Source organism: Rhineura floridana, chromosome 1 (assembly GCF_030035675.1).
Source record: "Rhineura floridana isolate rRhiFlo1 chromosome 1, rRhiFlo1.hap2, whole genome shotgun sequence".
Classification (NCBI taxonomy): domain Eukaryota; kingdom Metazoa; phylum Chordata; class Lepidosauria; order Squamata; family Rhineuridae; genus Rhineura; species Rhineura floridana.
The window spans coordinates 104,490,187-104,516,836 of NC_084480.1; the positions used below are offsets into that span (position 1 = coordinate 104,490,187).

Here is a 26,650-nt window from a genome sequence, read left to right on the forward strand (position 1 = left end):
CTCCTGCTGAATTTTGAGTTCCCATATACCTGATAAGGGCACAGAACACCTGTCAAGAGGAAAAATGTTGGAAATTCTGAGGATAAATAGCTGAAAAGTCAATGCTATGTTGTTTATCATTAAAACCAACCACCTTTCTGTTTGGAAGGCAGCCAGTTTAACACCAAGCTACAATATAATACAGGAAATTGCAGATTTACAAGTTTAACATCTGTCCCAGGTAAACTGGTTGTAGGGATGGGGAATTCGGCTAGGTTAGGATTTTAATATGAATCTACCTAATTCACACTTTCCAAAACATTATGGAAACTGAAACACCACTATCCTTCTAAATTCACACTTTTCTCAATGTTGTGATGCAGTTCTCTTACCAACTAATTTGTACAAAAATGTACGTATTAGGTGAGTATGCATAAAATCCATATATTAGTGAAAGTAACATATAGAATGTATTATATCAGGCAAAAATGCATTAAAATGTGTAAACAGAAATTTGCACTAAAAAGGTGATGAATTTTCATGAGGACTAATATATATTGAAACGTATGCAGAAATGTGGAGAACTGAATTTAAGATTAATTTTTCCCAGAATAGTTTAACAATCCATCCTTCTTCCCAAGGAACTCTGGAAACTGTAACTCTGTGAAGGAAATAGGGGTCTCCTAACAACTCTCAGCACCCTTAGCAAACTGCAGTTCCTATGATTATATGTGGGAAGCCATGAATGTTTAAAGTGGTATAATAGTGCTTTAAATATACATTGCAGATGACCCTGAAGTGTGAGATTATGTGCCTTCATTCCATCCTTAACCATTTCTCAATACCTGATCGGATGTGGAGAAAGTAGATAAGGAGAAGTTTTTCTCCCATCCTCATAATACTAGAACTTGGGGCCATCCGACAAAACTGAATTTTGCAAGACTCAGGACAGACAAAGGAAAGTTGCTGGGAATCACAAGTGAGGAGAGTGGTGTTGCACTCAGGTCCTGCTGTAGGCTTCCCACATGCATCCATTTGGCTCCTATGAGCAGGATTTTGGACTAGATGGGTCTTTGGCCTGATCCAGCAGGGCTCTTCTTGTGTTCTTAATGTGAATATGGAATGTTGCTTTGGTTGTGAACAGTAACAATGGCAGCCTATACAGGTTCTGCTTACATCACCTCACATTGACAGTAGTAGTGTCTCTAGTTTTGATCACGTGTGTAGTTGCAAACTGTCAATCCATCTGGACTCCAACTATCATGGCTACTCCCAGTCATATGGACCACCAGCAAGCATATCAGCCTTAGATCCAACTCTTTCTAAAATTGTGAAATACCAAGGACTGTCAGTCCCTGCACTTTCTCAGTCTAATTTCTGCCTCTCACAGTGATTCTTTTCCGCTGCTTGTCTGGAAATAACCTCCATGCAGGGCTGGCATGAGGCATGGCTGGGCCCTTGGGCACCAGTCTGCCCTGGGCCCACAGCACCCACCCACATGTGCCACCTACCTCTCCTGCTGTGGTGAATGCTGGCTACAACTGTGCCAAGCATATATTTGTATGCATTTTTGGAACTGCTTTTAAAGATGTTTTTAAAGCTTTTTTAAAAAGATGTTTTTAAAAATACTTTGTTTTAGTATGTTTTAAAGTCTTTTGTTTCTAAGATGTTTTAGAGTGCTTTTAGTGTTTTTGTATGCCGCCCTGGGTTCCTACTGGGAGGAAGGGTGGGATATAAATGTAATAAATAAATAAATAAAGCCAGGGAAGCCAATGTCATGCCCTTCAGATGCTGTGGTGAGGAACATGTTGTTGGACTACAGCTCCCATCATCCCTCACCACTGACCAGGCTGGCTGGAACCGATGGGAGTTGGAGCCCAGCAGCATCTGGAGGGCAACACAATGACTTCCCCTGTGCTACCGTCTAGGCATCATAAACATTACAGACTTCAGAGGAGCACTCTGTCCTCAAATGTAACTGCAAACAAAAATGTTTGAGTGCTATTTATTTCCTTTTCTGTTTAAGCCAAAGATAAAGAACACTGTAAAACAAGGGATGTTTTGACTGAAATGGAAATGTTAAAACCAAAAGGATCTTTCTATTCAAGATCCATGTGGCTACTCCCTACAGAATCATATAGGGTTTCCCACATTGCTTTAGGAACTTGCGTTGTTTTTGCAGGTGAGATCGGACAGGGACAATATTTGTTGAACAAACTTAGATTCAACAAGAACACGCTGTCATTTGTAAAATGCCTCAATGAAAGGAAAGGAAAGGAAACAACGACACAGAAAGGTACTTCAACAACATATGCAGAAGCAAATAGTCTGGCTGACATTCCATCGTAAGATTCTCACAGTGAGGCATGGGTGTTTCCCTGGACATGTCTCTTGTTTACAGTAAGTGTGAACTCCCATTGACTCTCCTCATTTTTTGTGTGTGACTCCATTAGACTCAGGAGTTCTAGGGACCTACATTTCCCAGGGAACCCTGGGCTCCTGAGTCTAGTGGTGTCCCAATGGCAAAGAGGAGAAAGAACTTGCTGCCACCATTACCACTTCCCTGCTGCCAGGCAAGTTTGGAAGAAGGGAAAGGAAGGGGTTGCCAAGAAGGAAATGAGGCGGGGAAGGAAGTGCAGAGGGCTGATTGGTGGGCAGCAGTGTTACTTGGGTACTTGACTGCTTAGATCTGTGGAAATGGCACTTTTACAAGCGCCACATAATGTTCGTTCAGCACCTGCAAGATATTGATCCTTTACTCTGGCAGCATCCACACTTTGGATGTCCTTGCTCATTATTATTAGGCAGACGCTTTTGGTGTTTTGTTTTCAGCACCTGATTTTTTTAAAAAACCCAGCAAACCTACCAAGGCATGTAATTATAGCATGCAATTTTAACATGTCATTTTAGTAAGTATAATTGTTTTTAAATTACAGACTTTATTTTATATTTGTATTTTAAATTATATAACTTGTTTTTAATGTTTGCTTTTATTACAATTTTAATGAATATTTTGGATGGTCTTTTGTAAACCACTTAGAAACCTTTGTTTGTGTAAGAAGCAAATACATTTTGCTAAATAAAAATTTAACAAATACACCCAATATGAGGCAAATCAAGCCCAGGGGCAAATCTTAGAAGATCTATGCTTGCCTCATATTGGTGGCCTTTGTGTATCAAGGTCCTCCAAGTCAGAATTCACCACCATCATTGTTTGTAATTTTACACACATTAGATCAGGGATCGAGACCCTGTGGCCTTCCAGACATTACAGACTCAAATTACTATCAACCCCATCCAGCGTGGTTCAGAGATGATGAGAATTGTAGTCTAGCACATCTTCCCCACCCCTGCATTAGCCCAATCTGAGTTAGATTCTTTAGCTTGTGCCATGTGAATTAGGGTATCTCTAGTGTCAGGTCTGCAGGATTTCTTAGTTATATTATGTATGATTTGAGTTCACCTTACTTAAAATATTTGTCCTCTCTACTGATGAATGCATAAATACTGCATTCTTCATGTTGGTTGGGTTGTTGAAATAGCTTCTCATGTTTAGTGATTAATATATAGAGGGTTTAGATGATGTTAGAAGATCTTTTTAGCTATGAGCATTTCTAGTTCATTTTGCTTCATGCCTCACATAGTGAAGAATTATATTTTTATATATTCTAGGTGATCCAAGTTCTCCTCGACTACTTTCTCATGACAGTAAACTAGATGGATGCCTGTCCAAAGAAGAGCAGCCTTATATTCCATACAGACTAGCGAAATTATATATTACCAAGGTGAGCAGACAATGGAAGTAATTTCTGAATAGGAAATGACTTTAGCCGATAATTTACTGCTAAAGCACTATTGGCTCATTTTAGCCTACATATGTATATGTATAAGTGAATTCCAATTTACTCAGAAATAATGGTGATGGTTATGATGATGAAATGTACGAGTTTTAACTGACAATATCGTTAAAACATGGTAATATTTTCAGATCCTGACCCTGTAAATCTCTGCCAGGATAAGGCACATTTTCTTTACTGGGGCTTGCATTGGTGGAATCTCAGTTCACATCCAATATACATCAGATGCTTGAAGTGCTTATTCAAACTAGAAATTTCAGCCCTAATACATTTGCCCCTAAGAAACATCTTTAGTCACAACTTTGTGTTGTGGGCATACGAAGTAAACAAGGAAACAGCGAAGGCACCCGCAAATACAACATAATGCATTCTCATTTGAGTAGTGCTTCAGGATGAATGTTAGTTATCTGTATAGACAAGCCTGCTTTTTTATTAGCAGAAACAAACTAACAAAGCAAGTATTTCATAATTCTGTAGACTGCAAAATCCTTAGTCTTTGTGTTCTAACAAATGTAATCTGATCATATTTCAGTTGCTATATTTCAACCAAAGAAAAATGTATATAAAATGTTGTCTACAATGGTGAAAAACAGAGCAATCTAAATTGTTGATCCACTGTGCTAGACAGTGCTTTGACATTTCAGAGGTGCCTCACCATCCAGCTTCACTGACAGGGCCCCTCCACCACCACAGAAGTCCCTGCTGCTCCTAAGCCAATCCAGCTACTGGTGATATCCCCAGTGCGAACCTCTGTGCTCTGCCAGCCTGGAGATGGTATAACAAAAAAAAGGAGTGGGGGAACTGCACCTACTCCTACACACACTGTCTGTCCTGGCTGGTGTGAGCAGCAGGGCTTTGGATATGGCAGTGGCTCCATCGTTCCATTTAGCCTTGCTGCTCCTGACTGGGAATTAGGCTCTTTTCCTCCTCTCCATTGCCTGTGTGTTGAAGCACAGAGTTGCTGTTCAGGAACTGTTGACCACTGTCCCTGTTGGTGAGCCACCACATAACTGCAGCCTCTCAGGGAAGAACCACGGCTCATTTTGGGAAGAAGGGTGGGATATAAATTTAATAACAATAAAAAAGAAATAAAACCTACACTTCAGTCATTTGCAACAGCACCAACACCTGTGGTTATTGGTAGCCATCTTTTCTATGACAAGTATTTCTGCATCACTTCTCTCAAGTGTCTGTGCAGCACAAGGCAGCAGCAATTGGCAGGATGGCAAAGCTTACCTGACCTCCCATCACTGGTGTCACTGCATCATACCAGGAAGGGGAGGGACAAGGCCAGTGTGAGGTTGGCGTGATGCAAACACACTGGTGGAGCCAATCCAGTGCTTCGCCAGTGCAGTGACAACTGTCAGCTCCATGTCAGTAGGGCAGTGGAATCTGCCCGGAGTTTTAGTCTAAACTTTCAAGGTGCTGTCCAAGATGCTTCACCTTGGAAAACTCCTTGAAAGTTTAGACCCAGAGCAGATTCCACTGCCCCATTGACATGGAGCTACCAGCCGCCATTGCACAGGTGTGTTTGCCTCACACTGACCTCACTGCCGCCTCACTCTTCGTCCCTCCTTCCTGCATGCCACAGTTATGCTGGTCATAGGAGGTCAGGTAAGTGTGGCTGCCCTGCTCCACTTACACTGCTGGCATTTGGGCCACAACCTAAACACACTCAACCTGACAGTAAATTCCCCTTCAGATCAATGGAACTTAATTACCATTAATCTACTTAGCATACAGTTGTAAATATTGCAGTTCGTCTTTCCACTGAGATCAGATTACATTCTTTCTGACCATGTGTCTGTAGTCTGCTACCATTTTAAAGTCTTCCATAACACACCAGGAAAATTCTGCTAAATCCAGAATTTGGCAGCAAATATCTCATTCTACCCAAGGGACAGTGATTTACTCTAGTAAAGTTCATCCCTACACTTGTTAGGCCTCACTGTACATCCTTCGGCCAGTCTCACCAGCCCCCTCACGAAAAAAAATCTCATGCAGAACAGTCAGAACTTCACTATCCATGGGACTCAGAGATGCTGATACAATTGCCATTACATGTTGAAATATTTGAAAAATACCTTTGGTTTGTTAGGGCTATGATCCTGCAACATATTATACAGCCACAAGAGTGGCTGTACACTATAGCCAGCATGGATTTTTCGCATTCCACAATGTTAAATTGAAAATACCCCCCATTGCCAATCTGCTGCTTCCCATAAGTTCATTTCAAAACAAAATCTTACAAAACTTATAGTCCTGAACTCAGAAACACTTGCATAACAACTCTCTAAGTTTTCATGGTGATACACAAAACAGTGAGAGAATCGAAAGTTCAAACTGTAAAATAAGAGGAAAAAATCCAGACCCTTGTTGGACTTTTTTCTGTCAGTGGTCTCATAATTTGTTGACATTAATTAAAAATCAGCTATGTTCACAGAGTACCTGTAATCCTATTACAGACCTTGCCCCATACTCTGACCTTCAGCTTGTGTAGTTTAAAAATTAAAAAATGCATGGTTGATATTTAATTAATTTAAGAAATTTAACATTGGAGTCAATGATAGTGCAGGCATGCTCAGTAAGAACCAATTGTCAGTGTTCTCTCAGACTCACAAGTGTTTGATTTGGCTAATTAAGGGGCCACACCCATGCCAGACATTTATTCCACTTTAAACAGTCATGGCTTCCCCCGAAGAATCCTGGGAAGTGTAGTTTGCAAGGTGTTGAGAGTTATTTCCCCAACAGAACTCTAGTGGCCAGACAGGTTTACTAGTCAGCCCCTCTTCTGGTGATTCTAGCTCTGTGAGGGGAATAGGGTGTCTTCTAACAATTCTCAGCACCTTTCACAAACGACACTTCCCAGGATTCTTTGGGAGAAGCCATGACTGTTTAAAGTGAAAAAATACCCGGTGTGGCTAGTTTCTGTGCTGCTGCCATTGGAAGCTGGAAATGATACCGTTAACAATATTTTCCTTTTGGAAAGGAAAGGAAAGGAAAGGAAAGGGGCTTTCCCTCTGCCCAGTGCTCACCCACCCAATCTTCTCCCTTGCCTCCTTCTCTCCCTCTCCCTCCCCATCCCTGTACCCTTCTTCCACTTCCCTCCCCCTTTTCCCCTCCTCCTGTATCCAACTCCCTGCTGTATCCAACTCCCTTCAGCCCAGTGTAAATGCGAGCTAGATTGTGCTGTAACCCAAAAAAAGACAATATTCTAAAATGTAATACATTTTATGGCATGCTAAAATAGAATCATTATTCTGACCTTACCGCCTGGTTCTACTACTTTAGGTTTATTTGTTCATTTCCCCCCTTATACTACATTTAAATTTTAATTACGTGTTTGTCCATAACACACTTATTATTAGTGTGAGCAGATGCAAAAGACAGGGCTCTTACATCTTTCTTAGTTATCAGAAGAGAGAATGTCATAGGTATAGTCATGCAAACTAGCACACCTGCTGAATTTCCCTCTTGTACACAGCTGTTAAAGGAGCAGGAGTCATGCCCTATTTTGTAACTGTCCACCCTACTTTTTATCATCCTGTTGATTAGTTTGCAATAATAGCTGGTTATTGAGAGGGATGAATTAAGTGTTTCTATCTGATTTTTTTAATTAACTTTTTATTTACACAGTAAAATAAATTTAAATATGTCAGATATGTATACATTATTAAATGTATAAAATTTAAACATTTTACAAAAACTTACATCTTAAGAAATACACAATATATATATAAGAGATATGTCTCTTGGGAGATACAAAATTATAAATTTCAAAAAGTGCAGAATAAAAAATAAGATACACAATAGAATTAACTTAAAGTATAACACTATTTTTTAAAAAAAACAGGTTGCAAAAGACATGCATCAGATGAAAACTGGGTACATGAAGGCAATCAAAGAGCTGGAGCATGCAGGAAAAGAAAATCAGGTGATTTTTCTCATGATGCGTCTAATTCTTGCATTTTACTGTAAGAACAAGCATGGCTCAACAAACCACATTCTACATTAGATACACTTGCACATGAAACATCAAATGTGGTCAGACTAATATATTTGTTATTTTGCTTACCTCGGACTAGCGATGATGGAGAAATTGGATTCAGTTCACATTGAAAGCAAATCAAATTTGCGCTTTAAAAAAAATGAGAACCCAGAGTATCCACAGAAATATTTCAGGGAGGGACATGGTCTATGAATTGTTGGCATAGATCATTGGAACCCCACTCCACCTACCACTGCATGTAGAAGTCCAGGGGAGGCAAAGGCCCTCCTTGCCCTCCCCTGCGGATACCCTGGATGAGAACTGAAATACAGCTATCCTTTGAAATTTGCACTTATCCAAATCTTGCAGTGTAGTTCTCCAGCCAAACAAGGTTTACAAAAATCCATAGATAGGGGAAATGGGCATAAAAATGAATATATCTGAAGGACCGCCTCCAGAATCACCGAGTATGCTGCCTGACGAGATCAGCCTCACAGGACCTTCTCTCGGTCCCACCTGTGAGAACAGCTAGGCTGGTGCGGACCAGAGAGAGGGCATTTTCTATTGTGGCCCCCACCCTCTGGAACTCCCTCCCTTTTGATCTCAGACATGCTCCCTCCTTGTCAAGCTTTCGCTGAGCCTTAAAGACCTGGCTATTCAGGCAAGCCTACAAGATTGGGACAGATTAATTCCATGCTATATGAACTGAAGGATCGTTTTTAGTTTAAATTTGGTTGTGTTGATATATATATGTATTGTTTTTATTTCTGTTGTACGTCGCCTAGAGTGTCCCTAACCCGGACAGATAGGCGACTGAAAAATAAAATTTTATTATTATTATTATTATTATTATTATTGTTATTATATATTAGTGACAATATCAGACAAAAATGCATTATATTAAGAGAAATTGGTTGCAAAAATGTGTACATTAGTCAAAACTGCCTATTAAAATGTGTTTATAAGGAAAAATTCAGACTAAAATGCTGAAGAATTTTCTTGAAGATTTAAAAAAAAACTTTCACAAATTACTGCAGAAATGAGGAGAACTGAATTTAAGATTGGAAAAATGAGAAACTAGGAAAACTGAAACTGGCATATCCTTCCTTCCGTTCCTGGGACTCAAGAGAACTTTCTTCTGAGCAGACATGTATAAGATTGCTAGGGTGGCCATGTATCCTACTTTACAGAGCACAGCCCTCTGTTTGAAAGGCTATCTGGTCGAAGTCCAATTTATAAAACCATAAGAAGGGGGATGGGGGGCCTTAAAGTTGCACATCAACAGTTAGCAAGTGGACAGATTGAGCAAGCATAGAGGTCGCACTTTCTCCACTATAGTGAGATGTTTTGCATATCTATTTAAATTATAGTAATTATAGATGTGTGTCTAAACATAAAAATTAGCTTTTGCAAATTTTGTATCATTTTTTTCTTTCCTTTTTTCTTTTTTGATGATGCATAAGTGGCCACCCTATCATTTTTAGCCAAATGCTGTGCAGAGATAGGCATCCCTTAGCCTATTGAAAATAATGGGTTTAAGCTTGCCAAATTCTGCACAGGTTTAGCTAACTTTCCGGAATGGTCTTTTTCTTTTTAGTGCAAAGTCAGATTTACTATAAAAGTATAAGGTGTGAAGAAGAACACTAGATTTCCAGATGTATTTGTTTATTCTTCAGATAATATTCTAGAAAGTAAACAGTAACACATAATAATAATAATAATAATAATAATAATAATAATAATAATAATAATAATAATAATAATAATAATTAATAATACTCCCTGTGCTCTGCCCATTCATGGCTCCATATTTGTTTCATCACCTGTACTCACTTCATACGGGTGGGCAAGACATTTGATTCAGTTCACATTTGAAGCCAAATTACAAATTCGCACTTTCTGAAACAAGGTGTGGACTAAAACAATAACCATCCTTTCAAATTCACACTTATTTGAATTTTGTAATGCTGTTTGCCAACCAAGCGACGTTTTCAAAAACGCATATGTTAGGGGAAAGTGTACATAAAAATGAATATATGAGTGAAAATAACATACAAAAATGCATTATATGATGAGAAATTGCTTGCAAAAATGTGTGCTTTAGTCAAATTGCTTACAAAAATGTGTTTATTAGGAGAAATTCACACTAAAATGCTAAAGAATTTTCATGCGGATTCATGAGGCTTAGTGGCAGAGTATCAGTTTTACCTGAGGAATGTCCCAGGATCAATCCCTGGCATCTCAAGGTAGGGCTGGGAGAGACCCCTGTCTGAAATCCAACCACTGCTGGCACTTGGACCGCAACCTAAACACATTCAACCTGAAAGTAAATTCCCTTTCAAATCAATGGAACTTAGTTACCATTAATTTCCTTAGGATGCAGGTGTAAATACTGCAGTTCTTCCTTCCACTGAGATCAATCAGTGTAGGCAATTCAGAGCTAGATGGACCAATGGTCTGATTCAGTATAAGGTGGCTTCCTCTGCTCCTGTGTTCCTATGTATGCATGTAGACTCTGTATGGGTAACTTTGGGTCTTGAATAGGTAGGGCCAACCAGCCTAGGTTTAGGGAGCTTTTTCAGTTCATCCAGCCCGATCCTACGCAGAGACAGACATACTTTAGCCTTGAGCCCAGAGGAAGCCAATGTGGTGCCCTCTGGATGTTGCTGAGCTCCCATCAGCCCCAGCCAGCATGGCCAATTATCAGGGATGATAAGAAGGGTAGTCCAACTTCTGAAGGGCACCACACTGGTTACCTCTGTTTTAGCCTATTGAAAATAATGGATTTAGGCTCATTAAATTCTGAATAAATTCTAACTTTCTGGAATGGTTGTATTAAGTTGATAGAATCAATTCCTTTTGGGGAAACAGCCAGTGAGAATTCTTTACTATAGCCTAAGAATAATTAGGTTAGTGGGACAGTGCCCCCTTCACCCTAATGGACCAGCCTCCACTAAATTTATCTGTATTTATACAATATCAAATGCTGTGTTCACTACTTTCCTCCTCCCAGCTCAATGCAAAGTACAATGTACACAGTGGAATCTTTCAAACTTTAGCCCAGGCTTCAGTTTTCATATTAGATGGTAGCACCCTCTGGTGGTTTCTTTGATGTGTGAACAAAAGCAATGGCAAGGATTTACCTTGCCACTGACAACAGCCCTGCACAAGAAGCAAAGCAAATTTAGATTTCCTTTTTTACATTTCTCTTTCTTCTCAGTGTGGACTCGGGGTATAGTTCAATCAAACAACCAAAAGGAGGAAAAGAGAGTGCTCTGAGGAGTAAAAAGAGTTCTTTCTTTTGCTTCATACTATTTATATATTTTATCATTTGATTTTATTTATATCCCGCCCTTCCTCCCAGCAGGAGCCCAGGGTGGCAAACAGAAGTGCTAAAAACACTTTAAAACATCATAAAAACAGACTTTAAAATACATTAAAACAAAACAACATTAAAAACCTTTTTTTTAAAAAAAGTGTTAAAACATCTTTTAAAAAAGGGTTAGAAACATTATTAAAAAACATATTAACAAGCAATTGTAACACAGATGCAGACTGGGATAGGTCTCAACTTAAAAGGCTTGTTGAAAGAGGAAAGTCTTCAAAAGGCACCGAAAAGAGAGCAGAGATGGCGCCTGCCTAATATTTAAGGGGAGGGAATTCCACAGGGTAGGTGCCGCCACACTAAAGGCCCATTTCCTATATTGTGCAGAACGGACCTCCAGATAAGATGGTATTTGCAGGAGGCCCTCACATGCACAGCGCAGTGATCGGCTCGGTATATAAGGGGTAAGACAGTCTTTCAAGTATCCTGGTCCCAAGCTGAATAGGGCTTTATATACCAAAACTAGAACCTTGAACTTGGCCTGGTAGCAAATGGGCAGGCAGTGCAGTTCTTTCAGCAGCGGGGCGACATGTTGGTGATACCCTGCCCCAGTCAGCAGTCTTGCAGCTGCATTTTGCACCAGCTGCAGCTTCCGGACCAACCTCAAGGGCAACCCCACATACAGCGCATTACAGTAATCCAGCCTAGAGGTTACCAGTGCGTGGACAACAGTGGTCAGGCTATCCTGCTCCAGAAATGGCCACAGCTGTCTTATCAGCTGAAGCTGGTAAAAGACACTCCTAGCTATGGAGATCACCTGGGCCTTTAGCAACAAAGATGGATCCAGGAGCACCCCCAGACTACGGACCTGCTGTTTCAGAGAGAGTACGACCCCATCTAAAGCAGGCAACTGACCAATTATCCGAACTAGGGAACCACCAACCCACAGCACCTCTGTCTTGCTAGGATTCAGACTCAGTTTATTGGCCCTCATCCAGCCCACCACCTAGTCCAGGCATCGGTACAGGGCTTGCACGGCCTCTCCTGATTCAGATGTTATGGAGAAATAGGGCTGGGTATCAGCAGCATACTGCTGACACGTCACCCCAAAGCTCCTGATGACTGCTTCCCAGGGCTTCATATAGATGTTAAACAGCATGGGGGACCAGATGGTACCCTGTGGCACCCCATAGCACAGCTGCCAGGGGGCCGAAAGACAGTCACCCAATGCTATTCTCTGAGAGCGACCTTGGAGAAAGGATTGGAACCACTGTAAAACAGTGCCTCCAATACCCAGCTCACCAAGTCGGCCCAGAAGGATACCGTGGTCAATGGTATCAAAAGCCTCTGAGAGATCAAGTAAGAATAACAGGGTTGCACTCCCTCTGTCCTTCTCCCAATAAAGGTCATCCATCAGGGCAACCAAGGCCAATTCAGTCCCATAACCAGGCCTGACCCCAGACTGGGATGGGTCAAGATAATCTATTTCATCCAAGAGTATTATTATTATTATTATTTTATTTTATTCAATTTCTATACCGCCCACAGCCAACGGCTCTCTGGGCGGTGAACAGCATAAATTTAAAACACAATATAATAATATCACATATCAATACCACATACATAACAAAATTCCAAAGACTAAAAACATATTACATAATTGTTCTAGTATACTAAGATGTAATAAATATACTAAGAATATTAAAATATTAAAATATTAAAATGCCTGGGAAAAGAGGTACGTTTTAACCTGGCGCCGAAAAGAGAGCAAAGTTGGTGCCAGGCGCACCTCATCAAACAGACTATTCCATAGTTCGGGGGCCACCACTGAGAAGGCCCTAGATCTTGTCGTCATCCTCCGGGCCTCTTTATGAGTCGGTACCCAGAGGAGGGCCTTCGATGTTGCACGCAGTGTACGGGTAGTTTCATATCGGGAGAGGCGTTCCATCGGGTATTGCGGGCCCACGCCATGTAAGGCTTTATAGGTCAAAACCAACACTTTGAATCTGGCCCGGAAACATATAGGCAGCCAGTGCAAACGGGCCAGAACAGGTGTTATATGTTCGGATCATTTGGTCCTAGTCAACAATCGGGCCGCAGCGTTTTGCACGAGCTGCAGTTTCCAAACTGTCTTCAAAGGTAGCCCCACGTAAAGCGCATTGCAGTAGTCCAATCTTGAGGTTACCAGAGCATGGATAACTGAAGCAAGGTCATTGCTGTCCAGATAGGGACGTAGCTGAGCTACCAACCGAAGTTGATAGAACGCACTTCGTGCCACCGAGGCTACCTGGACCTCAAGTGACAATGAAGGATCTAGAAGAACTCCCAGACTATGAACCTGCTCCTTCAGGGGGAGTGTAACCCAGTCCAGAACAGGTTGAATATCCACCATCTGATCAGAGAAACCGCTCACTAACAGCATCTCAGTCTTGTCTGGATTGAGCTTCAATTTATTAGCTCTCATCCAGTCCATTATTGCGGCCAGGCAACGGTTGAATACATTGACAGCCTCACCTGAAGAAGATGAAAAGGAGAAGTAGAGCTGCGTGTCATCAGCATACTGATGACTACACACTCCAAAACTCTGGATGACCGCCCCCAGCGGCTTCATATAGATATTAAAGAGCATGGGGGACAGAACTGACCCCTGCGGGACCCCATACTGGAGAACCCAGGGTGTCGAGCAATGCTCCCCAAGCACTACCTTCTGGAGCCGACCTACCAAGTAGGAGCAGAACCACTGCCAAGCAGCACCTCCCACTCCCAACTCGATAAGTCGCTCCAGAAGGATACCATGGTCGATGGTATCAAAAGTACTTGCAATTGCTGCTCCACAACCCTCTCAATCACCTTCCCTAAAAAGGCAGTGTTTGCAACCGGTCGGTAGTTGTCAGAAACCAATGGGTCCAGGGTGGGCTTTTTCAGGAGTGGTCAGATCACCGCCTCTTTCAAGGCAGCTGGAACCACTCCCTCCTGCAATGATGCATTGACCACACCCTGGATCCACTCGGTCAGACTCCCTTGGCAAACTTTAATAAGCCAAGAAGGGCAAGGGTCGAGAGGACACGTTGCTGGCCACATCATCACAAGCACCTTGTCCACATCATCAGGCCACATCAACTGAAACCATTCCCAAGAAGTTGCAGCAGATGTTGCACTGGACACCTCATTGGGGACTACAGTAGATGTGAATGGGGCATCAAGACTGCTATGGAGTGCCTTGCAAACAATTCACAGTGGGCCTCCGAATGGTCTGAAACTCCATTTCCTGGAGTTGATGTCAACAGACCCCTGACAATATGAAAAAGCTCCACCGGATGGCTACTTGAGGATGCAATGAAGGCAAAGAAGTGGGCCTTCTTCACCACCCTCACCACCACACAGTAGGCACGGTTATGTTTTACTCATGCCCAATCAGCCTCACAGCACGTCTTTCACAACTTGAGCTCTAGCCATTGTCCAGCCTGTTTCATTGCCCTTAGCTCACTGGTGTACCAAGGGGCAAACCGGGCTCCACAATGCTGGAGAGGGCGCTCGGGGGCAACCGTGTCAAGAGTCTGACGCGCCTCACTGTTCCACAGAGTGACAAGGGCTTCAAAGGGGTCACCTGCTCTATCTACTGGGAACTCCCCCAGGGCATTCAGGAATCCTGTGGATTCCATTAGGCTCTGGGGATGGACCATCTTAATCTGTCCACCAGATGGACTATTCAGACACCCTTTAAGTTTTGAGCCTTTAGCAGAAACTGTTCCAATGTTTGCATTTTCTCTACCAGTCTAGCTTCTCCTCCTTGCTAAAGACCAGGAGACAAAGCACCTTTTACACAACACATTTTGTGCAAGTTTATTACGGATGACATTGAGTTGGTTCACATGACATGACAAGTCAAACTATGACTTAATGAGACCGCTCAAACATGTGGGTTTCCTGGGAGAATCTTGCAGCTGTTTTGCTCCTTCCCAGTCCTTGGCATCTCCAAGTAGGGCTGGGACAGACCGCTGTCTGAAATCCTAGACAGCTGCTGCCTGTCAGTGTAGACAACACTGAGCTACATGGACCAATGGTCTGATACATTGTAAATCAGCTTCCTATCTTCCTAAGCTTTGTTCTTGGTTACGGCTTGAGATTAGTGAGAAGAAAACTTAACCACATGCCTGTGATTAGACAACATGCTAAGCCAAACATTGACAAAAAGGACCAGGGAGGAGCAAAAGCAGCTTGAGGTCCTCTCTGGGAGCCCACATATTTGTGTGGTCTCATTAAGTCGTGCACACCTGGTAATAGTTGCCATTTGAAAAACGGATGCCACCAGGGAAATGTTATCATCAACAAGTTGAGTCAGGCACAATCATGCCTTCACACAATTGCCCTGTGCTGACTACTTGCAAATATAAAGATTTCATCATCTGCCCTCTGTATCACATCCCAATACATTTTTAATGCTGGTATTATTAAAACTGCATAATGAAGAACAGAATGAGGTGCACATTTGCAAACAAAAATTGCTTAATTTTATCACTTTTGTTTTCTAAAATATGTGACTTGTGTGGTAGTGTCAGACACGACACACTATTAATAGCAAGCGTCAAATCAGGGCCTGAACAAATGTAGTTGAGCTTGAACTGGATATATTATACATGGCAATAGGGGTGGGAATGTTTTGTTCTAAGAAATTTAATCTTACCTACAATTAGTAGAAACAAACCAACTTCAAACCACAGTTTATGAAGCTGGCTTGTTTCAACTAACTTTCATTAAGACTACCCATAGTTTAAGATTCAGATGACATATTCATCTGAAATTAAAGTAAATAGAAGGAGAAGCTTCTGGTCTCCTCGTGAATGCTGAACGAGGAGATGGATTGGGGAGCATGTGAGCCCAAGGCTCCCAAGTCCCTATGGCTTATTCTTGTGATGTTAAACTATAGTTTGGTCAATTAACTTTAGCATTAACTTTAGCCTTCTGTCCAAACATAGCTATTGTGAACTGCCAACTGTTCATATGCTGAATACAAAAAAGTCACAACAATTATATTTATCCAGATGCTTATGAACTCCTGGTAGCATTTGCTCAAAGCTGAAGCCATTGTGTAGAGCTTTCTCCTAAGTAAGTAAATCTACTATAGGAAGCAGAGCAGGTATCAAGAAACATCAATCAAAGGTTTTGGTCCAAACCTCCCCTTTCAATTGTCTTGGACCTAGGTTATTGTCTTAATCATTATATTTTGGATAGGAACAAGCCATAATGACATTGAAAAATCAATACAGCAACAAAATGAAGAACCTGAGAGCTCATCTGGAGGCCTATCAGGAGACAGTAGAGAAGAAAAACCAATACTGGCAAGACACAACAAAGGTAAAAAGGAAAAAACATTCACTTTGAACAGTGTATGCTGTTTTGAGCTGCTTCCCACAGTTTCAATAACAAGATTCAGGATTAGTAGGTTAGCTATTTTAATCTGCAACAACTGCACATTTGCTCTCCTTATCAAGGAAGTGAAGAGTAGGCTCCTTGGCACAAAAATATTTTCACTTCATTATGGCTACAGAAATCCCACTGTCACAGCTTCACAGTCATGAATTCATACATAGCAATAACTGAGAATATAACTGTAGATCATGGATGCTGACGCCTATGCTGAAGCCAGGTGGGAATTCTAAGGTGGTTATGATGTATGGATCACCCTGCACATGCAGAACATAACAAGAAACTGGTATTGACAGTGAATCTTCTTCTTGTATCTCTTGGCGAAGTGATTAACTGGCTATTAGGACACTTCCAACTAACTGTTGCTGTTTTGTGGCTTGGATTGAATAACTGGACTGCCTTCAAGTTGATCCTGACTTATGGCTCTCCTGTGAATAGGGTTTTCATGGTAAGCGGTATTCAGAGGGGGTTTACCGTTGCCTCCCTCTGAGGCTAGTCCTCCCCAGCTGGCTAGGGCCTGCTCAGCTTGCCACAGCTGCACAAGCCAGCCCCTTTCTTGTCCACAACTGCCAGCTGGGGGGAAACTGGGCTCCTTGGGACTATGCAGCTATCCCAAGGCTGCACAGGTGGCAGGGCACATAACCCTTGAGCCACTCACTGTGGGGGTGATCTTTAGCTGGCCCTTGACACCCAGGAGACATGAGAGGGGATTTGAACTCACAGACTCTAGACTCCCAGCCAGGCTCTCCTCCCCACTGTGCCATACCAGCTTCGGATTCAATAACATACCAGCATATTCAGATTGGGCAGTTAAAGTGGATGCTCTTTAAATTGGTGCTCTTGTGTGACAAATTCACCTTAAAAAAGGGGACTTGGTAAAGAAAGAGATGGGGAAATATACTAATGAGTGTGAGATAAAAAATTTCTTGATGCAACATCATACAACCTCCCCGCAAGCAAATCAGAATGAATGCTCAATAAACAGATATCCGGACCGGAAGCAACCTTAGTTGGGTGCCTTCAATTCTATTGTGATTTTATATGTGTTTGTGCTTGTTCTGTAGTTGAGTCAGCAAGGTAAATAGAAGAATCATTCCCTCTATTTCCAGTGTTCATGCTGTGAGCACCGTTGTTTTTGTACACAAAAATGGCACCATCCATGCACAAGAAAGAGGTATGAGCAGGCTTAAGGAGAACTCTGACATTTGATGTACAAGAAAGTCTTTACAAAGAAAGAGAAGATTTTAGAAAGAATATGAAGACTGCGTGTTCTCAGTGGTCATGGAATGCTGACTGACTGGGGGTGGGTAGGAATTGAACAGAGTAGCTGTACAAATTATATTTGTACGATATAATTAATAATAATAATAATAATAATTTTAATTTATAAGTCACCTATCTGGCCAATGGCCACTCTAGGCGACATACAACTCAATTAAAATACATCATAATAAATACAGTACAACAATAAAACAGTAAAACAGTGACAGTTCAGAGTAGCAGGCAATTAGTCAAAAAGATTAACCCTCCCCGGAAGTCCCGAAGGCCTGTCTGAAAAGCCAGGTCTTCAAGGCCTGGCGGAATACATTCAGGGAAGGGGCATGCCAAAGATCATATGGGAGGGAGTTCCAGAGAGTGGGGGCCGCCACAGAGAAGGCCCTCTCTCTAGTCCCCACCAGCCTAGCTGTTTTAGTTGGTGGGACTGAGAGAAGGCCCTGTGTGGCTGATCTTGTCGGGCGGCATAATTGGTGGCGTTGGAGGCGCTCCATCAGATAAACTGGGCCAAGACCGTGTAGGGCTTTAAAGGTTAATACCAACACCTTGAATTGGGCCCGGAAAACAACTGGGAGCCAGTGCAGATCGAACAGCACTGGGGTAATGTGCTCCCGGCGACGACAGTTTGTAAGTAGTCGAGCCGCCGCATTTTGTATAAGTTGTAGTTTCCGGACCGTTTTCAAGGGTAGCCCCACGTAGAGCGCATTACAGTAGTCCAAACGAGAGGTGACCAGGGCATGTACCACCAATGGGAGCTGATGAACAGGGAGGTAGGGTTGCAGTCTACGTATGAGGTGTAATTGATACCAAGCTGCCCGGCTCACTGCCGAAATCTGAGCCTCCATGGACAGCTTGGAATCAAGGACAACCCCTAGGCTACGGACTTGGTCCTTTAGGGGCAGTTTCACCCCATCAAACATCAAGTCAATATCTCCCAACCTTCCCTTGTCCCCCACGAGTAGCACCTCGGTCTTATCAGGATTCAGCTTCAACCTGTTCCTTCCCATCCATCCATTCACGGATTCCAGGCACTTGGACATGGTCTCCACAGCCAACTCTGGTGAGGATTTAAACGAGAGATAGAGCTGAGTGTCATCTGCATACTGGTGACACTGCAGCCCAAATCTCCTAATGATTGTCCCCAGCGGCTTCATATAGATATTAAATAGCATGGGAGAGAGGATAGAACCCTGTGGCACACCACAATTGAGAGGCCAAGGGTCTGAAACCTCCTCCCCCAATGCTACTTGTTGATGCCTATCGGAGAGAAAGGAGCGGAACCACTGCAGTACAGTGCCTCCTATTCCCAGTCCCTCCAGGCGATGTAAAAGGATACTGTGGTCGACAGTATCAAAAGCCGCTGAGAGGTCGAGGAGGACAAGAAAGGTGAATTCTCCCCTATCTAATGCCCTCCTCATATCATCCACCAGAGCGACCAAGGCTGTTTCAGTTCCATGTCCAGTCCTGAAACCCGATTGGTATGGATCCAAATAATCCGTTTCATCCAAGTGTGCCAACAGCTGATTAGCCACCACTCGCTCAATGACCTTGCCTAGAAATGGTAAATTTGAAATAGGGTGAAAGTTATTCAAAACTTGGGGATCCAATTGGGGATCCAATTACTGCAGTGATCAGAATAAGCAAGCAGGTCTTTTCTCCCCACAACCTGTTACAATACTACTCCCATTTCTGTATTATTGTACATCCAGAGACTAAAGGAAGAAAACAGAAACTTAAGACAAGAAAAAGAAGATCTTGTAAATCAGATCACACTGCAAAAGGAGAACTGGGGTGACGAAAAGGTAACTCAAAATGGGTCTTACTTTTGAGTGCATAGAATTGTGCTGCTAATATCTACATTAGTTTTACTATACTGCTTTTATGCTGTTCGGCTCTTTTTATTACATTTTTCAGTTTGTTATTGATATATGTTGTTTTATTGTTGAAAATGTTTAGCATTATTAGCTGCCCTTTGAGTAAGAGGTATATATCAGTGTAACAGCCAGGTATATTATGCCTACACCTCAGGTTAATGAGATGTATAACTGAGATTGAATCGGTCATCTGTAGCACACATGATTCCTATGGATCAGTTCCATGGTTTACCAGGAAAGTGATAGATTTGGCAGGGATCAATGTATGGAGTGGAAACTGGTAGCTCCAATGGCAGTGGGACAGTGAATCTGCTCTAGGTTTTAGTCTGAATTTTCAAGGAGCTGCCCGAGCAGTGACATTGGGGCCATCAGTCTCCACTGAATGTACATATTCACCTGATTCACCTCAAAGCACAGAGAGCAAATCAAGAGATCTGATACCAGTAGACTAATATAAGGACCATTAATTAAAATTACAGGCCCCAGTTAAAATAATCTACATATGTGCAAACATCTGCACAGCTTCTGGTCTTTGACCGTAATAAAGATTGGATTGGATTGGATCTGCATAGCTTTGCTAGTCACAAAAACAAAAGGAAAAGTTGATATAATTTCAGCTTTTTAAAAGTCAAACTCCTCCCATTGGCAAACTCATGAGAGGGGGGAAAAGCAAAACTCATCATGTTCAATGATGCTGTAAGCTCCATTGTGGAGTGCAAAATTGTCCTTAACTTGGGAGTACGTCCCACTGAATGCTACAAGACTTACTTTTGAGTAAATGTACATGGGCCTGCACTGTTGAAAAAGCCTGGAAAAATAAAAGGTCTTTTCATATAGCACTAAAAGGACATCAGAAGTGGGGAGAAAAGGCACTTTTGCCTGTCATCATCTACCTCATCTCAGAAGGGGGCGGCACCCAGAGGCAGCCTCCAAGGATGACCTCGGTGCATGAACAGATTCATAGTGGAAAAGGTACCCAGGCCCCAAGTCATGTAAACCTTTAAAGATAAGTAGAGGCACTTTGAATAGTGCTTGGAACAGGAGTGGCAGCCAGTAAAGTTGCTGGAGAAGTCGCAACAGATGTTCCCTCCAGCCAGTCTAGTTAGAAACCTAGCAGTTCTGGACCAACTGAAGTTTCTGAGAAGTCTTCAAAGGCAACTCCATGTATAATGTGTTCCAGTGGTTTGGAGAAATAGACATTTTGGGCACAGTAGGGATGCTCGAGAATTTTGTTTCGTCCACAGTTTTAAGAGAAAATATGCTATTATGCTTCCTGGGCTAATATGCAGATCAGATCACAGTTAGACTTTTGCACTTTTCCAAATTTTGTGATCCAGTTCTTTGGCAAAGAAGAAGAAAAGACAAGTACCAAATAGCATACAAAGTGCTTACAAAGTCCATGGATCAAAGCAGGCTAACAAGGTCCACCATAAGCCCAAGTGACTAAAAATGTCTTGAGTTGGCAAAAGAAGCTCATCAGGAATGTGGCTGTACAAGCCATTAGAGGAAGGGGGTTCCAGAGCTGGGGCACCACTGCTAAGAAGGCACAATCTCACATCCCCACACAGCAAGCAACACTCCCCAGGGAGGTAACAAGAAGGACTCTGTCCACTGATCTGGACAGGTTGGTATTTGGGGACAAAATACACACAAAAATGCATTTTTAAAAAATCGCAGATTAATGCAGAAATGAGACAGAACAAATATATGAATAAATACATGTGAAAGTGACAGACTGGAAAAAGACTGATCCATCCTTCTCTAGGGCACAGACCACATTTGATTTTTAACCTAGCAGCCATCCGTATTGTCTGCTACACTGCAAGATAAGCAGGTGGCTTTCCTCATCCCTCACTTAAAGTATGCATTATTTGTAAAGCAGTATTATAACTGTGATTTGTATTAAAGTCTTCTCTGGTCTACAGCTCAGAGCAGGTTTGATCAGAACTAGCATTTCCTAGTTGTAATGCCTAGCTTTTAGTAACATGTTCTATTTTTCTACTGTGCTTTTTGCACTGATGTTCTGAGTTATTGTTGTTTTAATATATACTGTTTAATATATTTTGTAAACTGTTTGGTAATAAAGGATGATATATAAATATTTTAAATAATAAAAAAGCTACAATGTGTGTATTATGTCACTTTTCTATAGATCTGTGAAAGAAATGAACTGTTATGATATTTTGCAGGCTTGGCTGCTAAAAAGAAACACTCAAAAGCTAGACTGTCTGTTTACTCAACATACCTTAAGTAAGTGTTTTGCTTCAAAACCATTCCTGTTTGAATGAATTATAGACAATGTGCCCTTTACACATGTCTTTGTACCTATTTTACATTTAATTTGTAGCTCTAGTCTAATGTCTCTTGGTCAATGAGAAGTCTCCCAGTGAGCTTTTAATCATGTCATAACTGAAAAATAGAGCAGAAAACAAATCACTGCTAGACTATCCAAAGCATTATATTATTACCTGGAGATGTAAGGTCCAAACCAGACAAGACATCAGTTGCTAATTGTGTGAATAGTGTCACGTCTAATCTGGAAAGTTCCATTTGCTACAATAGAAGTTACAGCTAAGTAAGTGGCCAAGTCAAGGACATTATTCAGAACTAACATTACAAGTCTTTCACTAGAATTGTTTTTTCTTTAAAAGGTACCAATTTTTGTTACATTCCCCTCTTTTTTCCCCCTCAGCTATCAAAGAACTTCAGAGGAGTAGACTGAATCTTGAAAAAGTGCAGAAAATTGTAGATTTCCAGATGGACTTACCTTGTGATCAGCAAAGAGCATTAATCATATCAGATGAGGTAAGTTTCTTTGTGCTTCAGATGATGCTGTAGAACAGTCATTGTTTTCTTTTGAGAATACGATGCTCAGTAATATTTGATCCATTTATAAATAATGTAAATGGTAGATAACATGTTTTTCTAGTACCAGAATTCCATTGTGCCTGATTTGGGAGTGTCCTCAAAAACATGAATTTAATGTGGCCTGACTGAGCCACCATCTTGTTATAGATTCAGCAAATGTTACAGTTCTTTAGAACTCAATTTTTATTATTAGTTTAAAGTGCTCTTTTTCCTCTTTAATGAATTGGCCCCAAAATTTTACCAACTTCACTTTCTGCTTTGTTCAACCAGTTCTAAGGTTGTACTGTCCAAAATACAGGGGACATAAACATAAAACATTTTATCAAAGACTTCTTTAGTAAACAAAAATACTTTGGGTGGTAAAAGAGTTATGATTAAACTTGGAATATACCAAAAGGCAAGTTTCTTTCAGATAACAGAAAACAAAAGCTTCTAAAGCTTTTTATTTATTTATTTTTTAAAAGTTTTTAAACCTTTTTTTTTTAAAAGATGTTTTTAAAGATGTTTTGTTTTAATATGTTTTAAAAGATGTCTTGTTGTAATATATTTTAAAATCTGTTTTTATGATGTTTTAGAGTATTTTTAGTTCTTTTGTTTGCCGCCCTGGGCTCCTACTGAGAGGAAGGGTGGGATATAAATCTAATAAATAAATAAATACTAAATAAAACCATTAGACAACAATGTAAACAAAAAAGTCTGATGTCACAATACATGGTTCAAGGACTACAGAACCTGGTCAAAGTTCTACATCTTTTGTGGTGAGTCTGCCATTCACCTTCCACATAAGACAATATTCAATTACAACTGATGGCTGGACCGCTGCCTGGACTTGGTGGTGGGCTGGATGAGGACCAATAAACTGAGTCTCAATCCTAGCAAGATGGAGACACTGTGGGTTGGTGGTTCCTGAGTTCGGATAATTGGTCAGTTGCCTGCTTTGGATGGGGTTGTACTCCCTCTGAAAGAACAGGTCTGTAGTCTGGGGGTGCTCCTGGATCCATCTTTGTCGCTAGAGACCCAGGTGATCTCCATAGCTAGGAGTGCCTTTTATCAGCTTCAGCTGGTAAGACAGCTGCAGCCATTTCTGAACCGGGATAGCCTGACCACTGTTGTCCATGCACTGGTTACCTCCAGATTGGATTACTGTAATGTGCTCTATGAGGGGTACCCTTGAGGTAGGTCCGGAAGCTGCAGCTGGTGCAAAATGCAGCAGCAAGACTGCTCACTGGAGCAGGTTATCACCAACATGTCACTCCGCTACTGAAAGAATTGCATTGGTCACCTATTAGCTACCGGGCTAAGTTCAAGGTTCTAATTTTGGTGTATAAAGCCCTATACAGCTTGGGACCAGGATACCTGAAAGACTGTCTTACCCCTTATATACCCAGTTGATCACTACACTCTGTAGGTAAGGGCCTCCTGCAGCTACCATCTTATCAGGAGGTCTGTTCTGCACAACATAGGAAACGGACCTTTAGTGTAGTGGCATCTACCCTTTGGAATTCCCTCCCCTTAAATATTAAACAGGTGCCATCTCTGTTATTTTTTCCGGTGCCTACGGAAGATCTTCCTCTTTCAACAAGCCTTTTAAGTAGAGACCTTATCCCAGTCTGCATCTGAATTGGAATTGCTTTTTAATATATTTTTAAACCTTCTTTTTAAAATGTTTTTAAAGCTTTTAAAAAAATGTTTTTAAAGATCTTTTGTTTTAATATGTTTTAATGGTTGTTGTGTTTTAATATATATTGAAGTCTGTTCTTATGATGTTTTAAAGTGTTTTTAGCACTTTTGTTTGCTGCCCTGGGCTCCTACTGGGAGCAAGAGCATGATATTAATCAAATAAATAAATAAATATGGATTAGAAATAGAGTTGGTTCAGGAGCAATAATCTCACTGCTTGTACCTTCCTTTTCATTGTTGTTTCAAGAGCTAGGTGATGTTTAGAACACATGGCGGGTGGGGAATAGAATGCTCAACCTGCATAAATGGAATTTATATGGGAGCTAAAACTGCCTTGCCACAGTTACAATCTGAAAATCTGAGGTCAGTTCACCTCAGCAGCAAGTCTAGCTCAAGCATTAAAGCAAAAAGAGTCTGGCCTCAGTGAACAAAAGAGTCTGGTCACAGTGACCAGTTTTGTGAGGAGAAATGCCATGGGTGCCCTCTTCTCTCCTTTAAATGGGGCAACCTGCAAGATGTCTGAATCATACTACTTGAGATCAATGAGTGGTCCCCGTGCCACTCCTCCTTCACATGAAACCTGTTGCTACAGGTTATCCAGACAGCCTGACTATATTCATGCAGGTACTTTCCAGAGTGGGGATGGAGGAGAAATTCAATTTTGTTTGCATTGTAATTGAAACTGCCTAATTTGCACTTTATACAAACTGAAAGACTTTTGCACTTCCCCAAATTTTGCGATGCAGTTCTACAACCAAACAGTATGTACAAAAATGCATATAATAGGGGGAAATGTGCATAAAATGCATATATTAGTGAAAATAACAAAGACATATGCACTAAATTAAGGGGAAATGTGTGTATTAGTCAAAGCTGCATGCAATAATGTGTTGATTAGGAGAAATTCACACTAAAATGCTGACACATATTGATGAGGGTGTTTTTTTTTTAACAAAGTCACAAATTGCTGCAGAAATACGGAGAACTGAATTTAAGATTGGAAAAATGAGAAACAGAGAGAACCAAAATTGACAGATTCACTTACCCATATTCCAGCTACTGGAGCACTGGCTCTGGTAGCTGGAACTCACATTCTGCACATGAACCCTGTTGCTTAAGGTTGCCACTGAAGCAGAGCTAAGTACCAGAGGTGAAATGGATATGGGGGTTCTCTAGACTTTGCCTTGAAACAAATAGGCTGAGAATATTAACATGACTCCCCCCTTTATAGGCTGAGCAAATTGCATTAGGGTCACAGGATGTCTTGGGCTGAGGAGCTGTACCATGCAGGGATGCTGCAGGCACTATCTAGAGATCGTGACTACACTCATGCAACCATGTTCCATGGTGCACTTCAGATGCACTTGTTCCAGAGCAGAGACTCACATTTCCTCAAGATATTGTGATGTGAATACTAGGAAAATGTGACATCCTAAAAAGAGAAGTACTTTCTTCTAGGAAGGCATTTCGATTTCATACAAAAAAAATAAGCAACAGCTCTTTATGTGTTGCACTGTACGCTGAGAATCTGGAAAAGTCCTGAGTGGACACACTCAAAACAGCCACTTCAGATTTTTCAGTGTGTCATTTTTTTCATTTGCTTCTAAACTTTGCTAGTTTATAACATTTTTTGCTCCGCTGAAGTTTTGTCCTGTCTCACTAATTTAGATACATTGTTGCATGTTATGCCAGGTGCTACAGTTGTCAGAGAAGGTGACCAAATGTGTTGATATCTCTCAGGTGGAGATGGAGGAAGCGCATAATTGTTTGCCACAAAAGAAACTGCTGTTGGAAGTAAAAACCACACTGGAGCTGATTAAAGGGTCTTTACACAAACAAGAAACAGAGATCAGTGAACTTCTACAAAATGAACATTGGTGTAACTCTCAAATTACAGAAACATTCTTGGCAGAATGAGTCAACAAGGTCTGCATATATTCACTATGGAAGTTTCCCAAGTTTCCTAATGGAGCCTCCTCATCCCACCCTGGCAAGGAAGTTTGTACCTTGCAAATATACTAAAACTGGCTGGGGAACTTGTGGCCTTCCAGGTGTTGCTGCGCTATAATGCCCATCACCCCAATGACTGGCCATGCTGGTTGGAGCTAACTGGAGTTGGAGTCTAACAACATCTGGAGGGGCACAATTTAGCTACCACTATACTAAATTAACCCATTCTAGAAATGTGAATATAGCAAAGTCTCTTCTTATCAGTGCATTTTTACACTTCACATCTAATACTAAGTCGTCATAATACAATGTTCAGGATCCCAACAGCTGCACATGACTTTCTTTGCATACACAAGTGCTTTAAAGTGTGTTTCCCATCCCATGAATTTATTGCTCTCCTTGAAAAGCCACTCTTGAGTGTTGAGAA

General features: G+C 41.4%; 1 protein-coding gene across 1 annotated transcript; it reads left to right on the forward strand.

Moving 5' to 3' along the window:
• Positions 1 to 2,306: 2,306 nt before the first annotated feature.
• Positions 2,307 to 26,190, forward strand: LOC133385269 (uncharacterized). The gene is made up of 8 exons (XM_061627935.1): positions 2,307 to 2,379; positions 3,652 to 3,764; positions 7,690 to 7,770; positions 16,382 to 16,504; positions 19,561 to 19,653; positions 21,915 to 21,975; positions 22,418 to 22,530; positions 26,014 to 26,190. The coding sequence occupies exons 1-8, from the start codon at positions 2,346 to 2,348 to the stop codon at positions 26,188 to 26,190; spliced, it is 795 nt and encodes a 264-aa protein (XP_061483919.1). The 5' UTR covers positions 2,307 to 2,345.
• The last annotated feature ends 460 nt before the right edge of the window (positions 26,191 to 26,650 follow it).